This window comes from Pteropus medius, unplaced genomic scaffold, assembly GCF_902729225.1.
Source record: "Pteropus medius unplaced genomic scaffold, Ma_sr-lr_union100, whole genome shotgun sequence".
NCBI lineage: Eukaryota > Metazoa > Chordata > Mammalia > Chiroptera > Pteropodidae > Pteropus > Pteropus medius.
Genome location: NW_024340692.1, coordinates 26,205,064 through 26,216,926, shown reverse-complemented (window position 1 = coordinate 26,216,926; position 11,863 = coordinate 26,205,064). Strand labels below are relative to the sequence as shown.

General features: G+C 42.1%; 1 protein-coding gene across 1 annotated transcript; it reads left to right on the top strand.

The window, feature by feature from the left end:
- Positions 1–6,096: 6,096 nt before the first annotated feature.
- Positions 6,097–10,485, top strand: LOC120605246 (spermatogenesis-associated protein 31D1-like). The gene has a single exon (XM_039866167.1). It carries the CDS (start codon positions 6,097–6,099, stop codon positions 10,483–10,485), a length of 4,389 nt encoding a protein of 1,462 aa, XP_039722101.1.
- The last annotated feature ends 1,378 nt before the right edge of the window (positions 10,486–11,863 follow it).

Here is an 11,863-nt window from a genome sequence, read left to right as displayed (position 1 = left end):
TCTCCTTTAATCTGTATCAGTTTTCAGCCTTTCCTTTTATGACAAGGCCATATTTGAAGAATATATTCAATGTGCCATTTTTAAACCTCTTACCTGGAAATTTCTTGGTGGAGCTTATCCTAGTCTTTAGGATATTTTTACAGTTGTAAGTCCTAGGGACCTAGGGACACTCAGGGCCAGACTTGGTATAAAAAAATATCAGGGATACAAAGATATGTGGAGGGATTTTTTTCAGAACAGAGACACCTCTGGCAGTCAAGGGAAGGTGTGGGAGAGGAGGTGGCCTTAAAGTGTACATTCCTATCAGGTGGAGACAATGGTGAAGCTGTGGATTCTGGAGAAGACAGGCAAAGAATGGAGCTGTCATTACTGCTTAACTTTCCTCACAGGGGAGGGAAAGGACTGGGTGTCTGGGGCCAAGACTGATTCATCAGACTCAGCGAGGGAATGCAGGCAAGCAAAGTAAGGAAATGACACAAGGCTTCATTTCAGCAGTTTATAATCTAAATAATGAAGCTGTAGGGGTTATAACTATTAAATGACTAGCTAGCATGGGGAGATGAAGTAAATATATATATATACCATCAACAAAAATTATAGTATTGTTTCAAAAGGTATACAAATGCCAATAGAAAATTTGGTGAAAAGTTAGAAAGTAGATGGGGGAAAAAAACTTTTCATGGAAAAGGTAACCGTGAGTGATGCAAAAAAAGCCAAAAGGTATTGCTAAATATGATGACAATTGTGCTCATTAGAATTTATGCTATAGAGAAATCCACTGCATACAAAATCAAGATGAGTTTGGTCCTGTGCATTGTGTGCCAGCACAACTGCTCTGTACAAGAAACTAAAATGCTTTGGGGGAGAGAAGGGATCTGGCAGAGAGAAGAATGAGGGGACAGCAGGGCGAGGCACTGAATGTGGAAGGGGCCGAACAGCCTAAAGGGACGTTGGGAGAAAAAGGATTTCTAAAGATTTTGAAGTTATTTGCCATGGGTCCATGGGTTTGCCATTCCCTCATCTCCTTCTTTGTCATGCTTTCTGTTTGTTGGTACGGGCCACTCTGCTCTCGCGTGCTTTTTGGTGAACATGGATGCTTTTGGGGAGATGTTGGATTGGGGCTGCTGCTGAGTGCATCCCTGGTTTCATACGGGTAGAACCCCATTAGGCATAAGAGGAAGCTGTAGTTGAAGACAGAGTAGAACTGGGGGATGTAAATCGATGAGCATAGCAGGCTTTTAAAGTGTACGTGGGATCCAAAGGGAGCTCACTAGGCAGTAAGATGGTCTCAGGTTCTATCTGGGTAACAGGTGGAATAAATAGAAAATTTCACTAAGCTAAATATATGATATGGTGAATGGGTGAAGTTGGAAGTTAGGCTGGAGGAATCTAAAAGGCCCTGGAGGGATGGACAGCTCTGCTGGGCTAGATGATGCGGGGGAAGGTCGTGGATTCATCTCTCTTCAGTTGTCCCCTCCCCCACCCTCAAGAATCTTTGGTGTCTGCGGCACAGCTCTGTGATGTGGGCCTGGAACTGTAGTCTAGAATGTGCCATCTCAAAGCCCTGCTGCCTGATGCAGCAACGCACTTCGACGATGTACACCACGTTCTTTGTCTAAGGAGCCTTACTGCGCTATGGCTGAACTCCAGCTAGACTTCCTAGGTATTCCCATCCTTGCCTTCTTGTGTGGGGTGGGGATCCTTCTCCTGTCACTGAGCTACCTAAACAGGAATCCACGTTTCCCAGTATTTTGGAAACAGAGAGACATCAATCAGGTAAGTAAACCAGAGTCCCTCAGAGACATTAAATCTTTCCAAATAGATGCATTAAATGCTATTTCTGCTTTAGCTACATCTCACAAATTTTGTTATGCTGTAGTTTTGTTTAGTTTAAAATTTTTTTTTCTTTTGAGACTTCTTCCTTGACCTATGAGTTTGTAGTATGTTGTCTAATCTCGAAATATTTTGGGGTTTTCCAGCTATCTGTAACTGATTTATAGTTTAACTACATTATAGTTTGATAACATGCTTTGTATGACTTCTAACCTTTTATATTTGTTATGAGGTGTTTTGTGGCCCAGAATTTGATCTGTCCTGGAGAATGTTCCATGTGAGCTTGAGAAGAATGTAAATTCTGTTGTTGAAGTATTGTATAAGTGTTAAGTAGGTCAAATTGACTGCTGGTGATGCTTAGGCCAACTGTACCCTTACAGATTTTCTGCCTGCTGGATCTGGCCTTTACTGAGAGTGGTGTTGAAGTCTCCAATAACGGTGAATTCATCTCTTTCTCCTTGCCATTCCACCATTTTTTACCTCACATATTTTGATACTTTGTTGTTAGATGTTAAGTATTGTGTCTTCTTGGAGAACTGACCCCTTTGTTATGTAATGCCTCTCTTTATCCCTGATAATTTTCCTTGTTCTAAAGTCTACTTTGTCTGAAATAAATATAGTTAGTCCTATTTTCTTTTTGCTAGTGTTAGCATGGTACATGTTTTTGTCCATTTACTTTTAATCTATCTGTATCTTTATACTTAGAGTGGGTGTTTTGTAGACAACATGTAATTGGTTCTTGTTTTATAATCTACTCTGACAGTCTATGACATTTATTGGTGAATACGGCCCCTTCACATTGACTATTTTTTTTCATATATTTAGATTAATATCTACCATGCCTGTAACTGTTTACTTTCCATTCTGTCTCTTTTCTTTCCCTTTTATGCCTTTTCTGGATTTAAACAAGCATTTCATATGATTTCATTTTCTCTCTTCTCTTAGCACATCAGTTATTTTTCTTTAACAAGTATTTTAATAGTTGCCCTATAGTTTTTAATATACATGTTCAACTAATCTTTATATTTCATATAACATTATAGCACTTCAGAGTTAATGCAGGTACCTTAGTTATTTATCCTGCTTGGCATTCTCTGAGCCTCTATAACTTATGAGTAATCTTCCATTAATTTTGGAAAATTCTTGGCCACTATTACTTCAAATATTTTCTCCTTTCTGTTTTTTACCTTTTGTGATTCCAATTACATGTATGTTATACATTTTGAAACTGTTTCACGGTGCCTGGAAATTCTGGGTTTTAAAATTTTTCAAAAATTCTTTTTCTCTTTGCATTTCAGTTTATAAAGTTTCTATTGACATATATTTGAGCTCACTTATTCTTTCCTTGCTTATGTGCACTCTACAGATGAGCCAATCAAGCCATTCATCATTTCTGTTACAGCGTTTTTGGTTTCTAACATTAGCTTTTGATTCTTAGAGTTTCCCTCTCTCTGTTTATATTCTTCCTCCTGTGTGTTCTTTTTTCCATTAGAGCCCTTAACATATCAGTCATGGTTAGTTTCGATTCCATGTAAGATAACTCCAAAATGTGTGTCACATCTAAATGTGGATCTGATGCTTGCTTTGTCTATTCAGACTGCTTTTTGCTGTCTTTAGCATGCCTTGTAATTTTTTCTTGAAAGCCAGACAAGATGTATTGCTAACAGAAACTGTAGTAAATAGACTTTAGCAGGAAGTTGTTTTCTGGCTAGGTGTTTACTGTGTTTAATATTTAGTGAAGTTGTATATGTTAGAGGCTTCCATTTCTTTTAGTGTTCTTTTTTTCCTCTTGTGTGCTGTCTTTAGGTTTCCCTAAGTCTCTTCCTTATTTAGACTTGATGCCTCACACTTCTTTCAGCTATAATTGCCTGTTACTATCTGGAAGTTTTGTTGATGTGTAGTGGTAAGGTGAGGGGGAGAGGATATTATTAATTCTTAGACCTTATGTGGGCCTGTGTTCCTGGGCTGTGATGTCCACAGGTGTTTATGAGGATTTTTTTTTTCTTTTCTATTCACTCTTTAGATGAAGCGAGAAGGCTAGAAGGGGCTGTATTTGAGTACTTTTCCTTCTTCCCTGTGGAATAAGGCTCTGGTATTCTCTTCCCCAACCAAGGCATCTTCTATTATGGACAATACTCAGAGAATATTTCAAAATGTTTTCAAAATGGTTATCTGACTCCTTACTCTCCCTGTGTGGCCAGAAACATTAGAGTTTTTTGTGGCTTTTCGTTCTAAAAACCTGATGGGGTTCCTGGAGGTAAAATCCATGAAAAAGATGGGCTCCCCACTCCAACGCAGTGACTCTAGGAATTTCTTAGTCTCATGCTAACCCACATGCATCCTCCAGCAATTTGTCAAATGGCCCTTTTAAGTGTTCCTACCATGGCTCCAGTGCCTTCCGTTCCAGGTAAGCTGATCTTGACTATGACTCTGCATTCGCCTCTCTGAAAATTTTGGGTAGTGGTTTGCCTTGCAACCTCAATTCTCTGATGGCTCCAAGAAAAGTCATTGATTTTCTGTTTAGTTTTTTGCTTTTACAGACAGAAGAGATGACTATTACAGACAGAAGAGATGACTATGAAGCTTTTTAAATGTTGGAGCTAGAACCAGAATTTTCACCCCAAAGGATTATTTTTTATTTTCCTTTCCCAACATTTATAAATGAGTTTATTTGGGTCAGATAGACACCAAAAAATGGGAAGTCTGAGGAAAAATAGAACATCATTCTTCTAGGGGAAGAGATCAGATAGGTCTATTGGTTCAGGGAGGACTAAGGTATCTATCTGAAGCTCACAGACCATTTGTGCAGTGGTGGATTTTCCAATAAAATCTGAGACACAATATTCTGTAGCTCTAGGGTCATTTAGACAGTTTGGGGTCTCTGCAGGACAATAGAGTTCCCAGCACTCCATCATGAGTCAAATTCCCATGTCAGGTGTCACTTGACTAAGTCTTCCTTTGTGTTGGGACAATCAGGAAAGCAGTGCTGAGCTTTGGAGAGACTGCTAACAGAGGCTAGAGCCTGAGCTCTGTCCCAGGTTATAAAGACCTGTCTGAGAGAGTACAGACCTGACTGTTGGCCTCAGATTCTATGGCCTCCTTAAGCAGAAGACTTCTGACTGAGAATACCAAGTATGAATCTCATAGACAAAATCCCTCTTTGAGTTTTTCAAACAAGGAAAAACTGAAAATATTTTATCACCATTAGAAATAATAAAAGGAACACAAAATTCTGATAATTAATATAGAGAAATATTATTCTTGGATCATAAGTGTCTGATATTCCTAGGGAGAGGAATGAAGGAAATGAGGCCCAGTCCGTTATTATTTTCTTTTTATTCTCATCGACAGGGCACAGTCAAGAGAAGAAAGAAAGGTGGGACACTTAAAGGTAAGGTTCTACCTATTCCACCTGAGCTCTCCAAGGCTGACACATTCTCTCATTTCCCTGAGGTCCCAGGTCCTGTTCTCTGTAGATGTTAGTTGCTACATACAGCAATCTCAGAAAACAGAGCCCTCAGAATAGAGACTCATGGGAAGGCAGTCAGATCCCGAAACACTTCTCAGGTTCCTGGCTCCGCTGTCCTGGACATGAAGCAGTGACAGACCTGGGCAATGGGTGCGGCCCAATAGGTGGCCATGTGAGATGTTGAGTCAGAATTTCTGTCTCCTGACTTTGCAAAAGTACTCTGACTGCCTGGAACTTAGACTTCTATTTGAAATGACCACTGACCGATGTTTCTCAACAGGTGGTTTTGAGTATCACATGGGATAATATATATATATTATATACATATTTATATATATATATATTATATATATATAATATATATATATATATAAAGTCCTTTGTGAATGATAAAGCAAGATACATCTGAGCCTCTTAATGTCATTGACCATTTTACCTTGTATTCTAATTCTTGGGGTTCTCCAAGTCCAGTCTACCAAGAGTACCGCTAAAGAACATTCTAATTAGCCTCCTGTGAGATCTTTGTTTCTACCTTCATCGTTCTCCTGGTTTCCCAGGTTGGAGAGCTTGCCAGAGCGAAGTAGAGGAGGCAAGGAAGGTGCTTTCTCTTGTCCAAAGGTGACTAAACATTACCCCTTTGTTTCTATAACCCTTTTTATAGCAGAGTGTATAAATTTCTAGGGCTTATTAAAGGCTGGGATGGACATGGGAGGGAAAGTCCTCAGAATCAGAATGTGAAAGTCTTTGGGAGAGGGATAAAAATGTAGACTGTGGGATTAAGGAAGTAGGGAGACATGAGAGGACGGTATGCAGTGGGAAGCCCTACCCTTGCCAGACATGCCAAAGTCGCATGTGTTTGTTCTGGTCCTGGCTGTAGCTCTGTACCTCCTGTTTCCTGCAGACCCATAGGCCAGCATCGTGATACCATCCGCTTTCGTCAACTGTTATGTCCAGACCCCTCCTGTGATGTGTGTAATAGCACAACTGCTGAAGTCAATCAACTGCTGTTTCCGGAGATCCTGGAAGACGCTACTCCCTCTGTGTCTCCTTTGGCTTCCGTAGCTCCTGTGACTGAGTCATCGTATTCTCTGTCTCCTGCCTTCTCAGTAGTCCCACCAAAAGACCCACTCCCTGCCCCTCTGCCTGAGTCTTTCCCACTGCCACCCCGTATTCTCTCTCCTGAACCAACAAACCCCTCAGCTGACTTTTTTTCACCTTCACCACCCGGTCACTCCCTGCCACCAGAACTTTTTCCTGCTTTGAAGCCCAAAATCCCAGTGGACAATTCCCCACCGCAACCTCTTGCTATTGCCCCTCTCCCACCACGTGACACTCAGAGAGTGGATCCTGTTGTCCATACAGAGGCTGCTTCATCTCTGAATACCATCTTCTCCCTTGAGTCAACCCTTTCCCAAGATATCAAGTCCTTATCAGGTTTATCACAGACTATGAATCCCACTGACTCATTTTCTTGTCCTCACATCCAAACAGATCTGTCTATTTCACCACCACCAGACAATACTTTCACTGTGATTCAATCTAAATCAAATTCCATCTTATTGAAACCTGTTCCAGCGGACTCATGTTCAGATAATCCTGGCACATTATCTGCTTATGTCCCAACAGTTGCAGGCACTGACCATTCAAACCTGTCAATGTCAGACTTGTCCTGTTGGCAGGCATATGCCAAGAATATGTTCCTCCCCACATTATCACACTCTGATTTTCAGCAAGAGTATGTTTCCCTCCACCTACCAGATACTTGTCTCTGGGGAGATTCTGCTACAAAGCACATGGAAACCAGTAGCGATTCTTTCCCTAGCCTTAACATTCAGGCACACTTGGAGAGACAAATACAAAAGAGAGTTGCTTTTCAGATTTTAGAGAAGAAAGAAATGAAGGAGGGATCATTTTCAAAACATATGTTGTCAGAAAACTACTGGACATCTTCATGGAATTCAGTGCAGCCATTTGAAGTAGAGGACATGACAGCCCCTAAAACTGGCTGGAACTTCGAAGACAAACCAGAGCAGCTGCACATTAGCCAGAAGCTCTTTTATGTAAAGACTTTGGGGGGAAACTTGCAGCAGAAATATAGCCAGCTCTTCTGGGGGCTTCCGTCTTTGCACAGTGAGTCCCTAGTGGCTACTCTCCTGGTTTCTAGAAGTAGTTCCCCACTAGAGTCTCGCTTTGTCTTATTCAATGGAATCTGTAATGCTCCTGCAGTCAAAATGCAGCATTTAGGATCTTCACCACCTCCTAATTTCCACCTCCTTCCCCTACCCAATGTACATCCTCAAATCAAGCCCCCATCCCAATCTTCCACTCAGGTCCATCCCCAGGCCCACCTTCATTCTCGACTTCCTATACTATCATCTTCTCCATTCCAGACTAGGGAATGTGGAGTGTCTTCCCCTGGATCCCAGGATGAGTCATACTCTCATATATTGACTGAAAATGAAGACCAAGAATGGCCTGTGTTGCAGAAGAGACAGGAAGGTTTGTGGGGTTTAGACCCTGTTCTCCAAAAATCTCAAGAAGCCATTTGTCCTCAAGATCTCAACCCTCCGTTGGTCAGCCGGCCATCCCATGACTATGTACCAGTTCCCATCCTTCCTGGAAATTTTCACATCACCAGTGAACCTGAGGAGAAACTGCAGCTCCATGTTCCAAGGAAGACAATCCTAAGGAGGTGCCTTAATGACTGTAGGAATGTAGACTCCCTCGCACTGATGGCGCCTCAGAGTAAATTAACAAAAATATCTCAGCAGCAAGGCAAACATGCTCACTTACAACTCTCTGAGCTTCAGGGCCATAGTAGTAAAGATCTAGCCAAGCCTGAACTGAGTCTCCCAGGAAGTTTCTATAAGAGGTTTCCACAAAAGTTTCAGCTAAGAAAGGACATGCAGAGAAATCTTGGGTATATTCTAGAAAAGAGCCCAGAAGACATCCCACAGAGGGTCTCAGAACGCTACTTTCTGAAGAGTCTGAGGGCTGCCTCAGACACAGGACGTAACTGTGTGTGTCACTCAAGTAATCACTTAAGAAATGAATTATTAAATGTCTCAAGGAGTGACCTTGACCAGAATCAAATGAAAACGATTCTTAGATTACATCTGAACAAGAAATTCTGGCAGATCACTGCGGGGAGGATCCCTATAGGTGTGTGTCGTTCCTGGCTGGCTCAGGACAATACATCACCTCCCGGGAGTTCCCAGACCAATATGGAAAACACAAATTCCATACACACAATGGTAGGTGGTGTGTACTGCCAGATTCCTACTCTAGAGCTCTCTTTTCTTGATCCTGACACCCGAGAAGTGTTAGAAGCCCACATTATAAGGTTTCGTGTGAATCAGAGGTGGGGTCTACCCCTCAAAGTTGTTGAATCCATAAAGTTCTATACATCGAGAGATGTCAAAACATGTCCTCTTCCACAATGTGGCTTTTCCTCCTCAGCCACCCATATTTCTGGTGTAGATTCCAAAGCTGAGGTTTCCAAGTCTCTTGAGGGAAGCTCTAAAACTTTTCAGGGAAACAAGGTGAGAACAACAAATTCAGTCACTATTCTGGATCATCCTCTCCTGGATTCTTTATCTGTGGGCAGTGAAGGACAGGGGGCCCTGAAACCATCACACGCTGATATGGACTATATGCCTGTAGAAGACGTCCAGATATTTGAGCATGGCAGACAGTCATTTCAGCCTGTCACTCACAGCACCATAGAAAATGTGAGTCAGAATGAGACTGTAGTAGACAACAGTTGCTGCACAGAGGTGCCCACGAAGCAAGCTCAGTCTAGACCTGAACCAAGGGATGAGAATGTGAATTCCAGTGATAGAGCAGAAATGATTCAAGGCCAAAGGACAGTAGAGAAGAATTTAGAACATTTTTGCATGTCCAACATGTCCAAGGAAATGTGCAAGGCCAAAGAAGTGCATGCTGTTAAATCACAATCTTGTGACCTCTTGACAACCAGGGAGTTGGGAAGCTCCCAAAGGATAAATGTCGATAGGAGTAAAGTAGTATCTACCCTGACCACTGAATGTCACTCACCAAAAATATCGTTGCCCCACAATTCTAAACCATCAGAACTGAAAAAGCAGGTCCTTGATGAGTTAAAGTTTAAACTGGAGAGCTGGGAGCAAAGCCAGGCTCAAGGCTCTCCCATCGACATGTCTTCTACTTCAGACAGGTTGCCTTCCCAGTCTTTACTGACTCAGTCTCAGAGCATCTCCACTGAGGACATGGGACCTTGCCAGGTACTTAATGTCCACTTGGAGGACAGCAGGATAATCAGAGATCTGAGGCAGCAACCCTGGGTCTCTAAGTATGTCTTACGGAAGTGCCAGGATAATGATTTCCCACCAGCTGCAAAGAAAGTGGGACCTCTGAGCTCCAAATTAGAAGAATGTGGAAGTGAGGCTTCCGGAGTAGTGACATATAAAGCCAGAAAGAAGAGCCACCCTGTTGACGACGGAGAATTAGAGAGCACTTTATCATCTCTGTCACAGAATGAACAGTTTCCTCCTGATAGTTACTTCAGAAAAAAGATAAGACGATTTTTTCAGTGGATCAATTCCAAGAGAAACATCAATGTCCAGGAAAGCCCTCAGCAGCAACACTCAGCTGAAAGTTCAGCTATCTTTGTGGGTTTTGGGCCTCCTGAAGTTCATGGGGTCATAAAAGCCATGGAGAAGATCCTGGAGGAGAAACTGGCACGTACGTACAAACCTGAGGCCTTGGACTTAAGTCAGCAGAAGGAGGAACTGCAGGCCCAGGTCGACCCTGACAAGGGACATCCCTCCAACTATGGGGATCTCTCTGATGCACGGCAGGAGGAATGGGCAGGTACCAACTGCTGCAACCAAGAAGCTGTCTCTGCTGATCAGAGTTGTCATACAAGTGCTATAAGGAACAGAGTTAGACATTCCCAGAAAATTGCGGCCTTTAAGGACCACCTATTACGCCAGAGTCAACACCCTTCCCCACCCTCCAGGGACCCCATGCCTGATCCACACCCCACCTGCATACATGAAACATGCCAGGTCTGTCCAGCCACCCTCACTCACGATGAAAGCACTGTGTTCAGAGATTTGACTCTTCTATTCAAACAGAAAATGCTTCTCCAGTACTTCCAGGGAGAAAAAGTCCCTACCCAAAAATCATTCGGTCCTTGTTGAGAAAGCCTCACCGTTTTCATGATAACATATCCTCTAATGAGAACAATCAATCTTTAGCACAACCAAGGATATTGATCCTCGTCAATAAATGTTTCTTCTACTGTAGAGTCTTGTTGTCTATGTACTGAATGTGGGAGTGGCATTCCATATCCCTGGATATGCTTAGGGAAGGGAAGGAATTATTTCAGCTCTTACTGATTTCCTCTTTAGGTTTCTAAAAGATGATCAGCCCCATGTAGGGAGCCTGAAAGTGGCCTTCTCAGTTTTTTTACTGGGGTCCTTTATTTGACCTTCTCAAATTTCCTGTAGTTAAAACACTTCATTTTTAATATAGTTACTTTGTAACTATATTTTTAATATAGTTACAAAAAGTTTACTCTAAATACTTGTACATTTTTTCAAAGTGAGGAAAAACTTTTAAGCCCAGAATTTGGCTTAAACTTTCTTTTTATCTGCTCCCTCAGTATTCTGAACTTGATACAGGTGTTGGGTGGGGTGAGTTACCCTGGCAGAATATAGCCAGAATTCCTCCTTTTTGCCTTTAGAAGGTTTTGGAATAGAAAGTGGGGAAGGTGAGTGTTTATGACCTTAAGTTAGTGGTAGGGAGAAACAATTCTATTGGATCTCTTGGTGAGGAATAACTGTCATCTGCTCCTAAGAGCTCTTGTCTCCTTCATGTAGTTTGGGGTGATAGGCTATGTCCCCCATTCCTTACCTTACTCTAATGAAAATGGGTAGCAGGTCACCCTTTCCTCTTCCTCTATACTTACTGGAGAATTAGGGAGGACAGAACTTATAGCTCTGAAAAGGACCAGGGATAAGAATATTTTCATGAAAATAATGGCTTGCTTTCATTTAGAAAAAGTTGCTGATTCCAGAATATCGTACAGGTGAAGTCACTGAGTAGGGTGCGTATCGGTGGGTTTTGTGAGTATGCACACTGGGTTGGCCAAGGTAGGCTATAGGAACTAGATGGGTCCGGCTGAAGAATCTGGTATAAGTAGGGTGTGAATCTGTCTCAAAGTCATGTTTTGAGCTCAACAACAGCATATTCCTGCTTATGAGAGCATCTTGAGGAACTGGACAAGCTCTTCCTGTTCTTCAGGGAAACCTCTTCAGGATGCTTAGCTTGATAGCATTGTTGCCAAACCAAGAGATAACTTGGCCATCACCTGTTAGTCATTAGGCAACCACCCAAAATTTGTCGAAAAGGAGACAAAGTAAGGAAAATGTAATGGTGGTGTGAGAGGGAAAGGAAGAGAAAAATGGGAATAACCTCATCATTACAACATTACCTTACCTTGACCTCACCTCCTGGAGACTAATCAGGACTTGGTAGAGCACAATGATACCATTTCAGCAGAAGAGTATGTGGGAT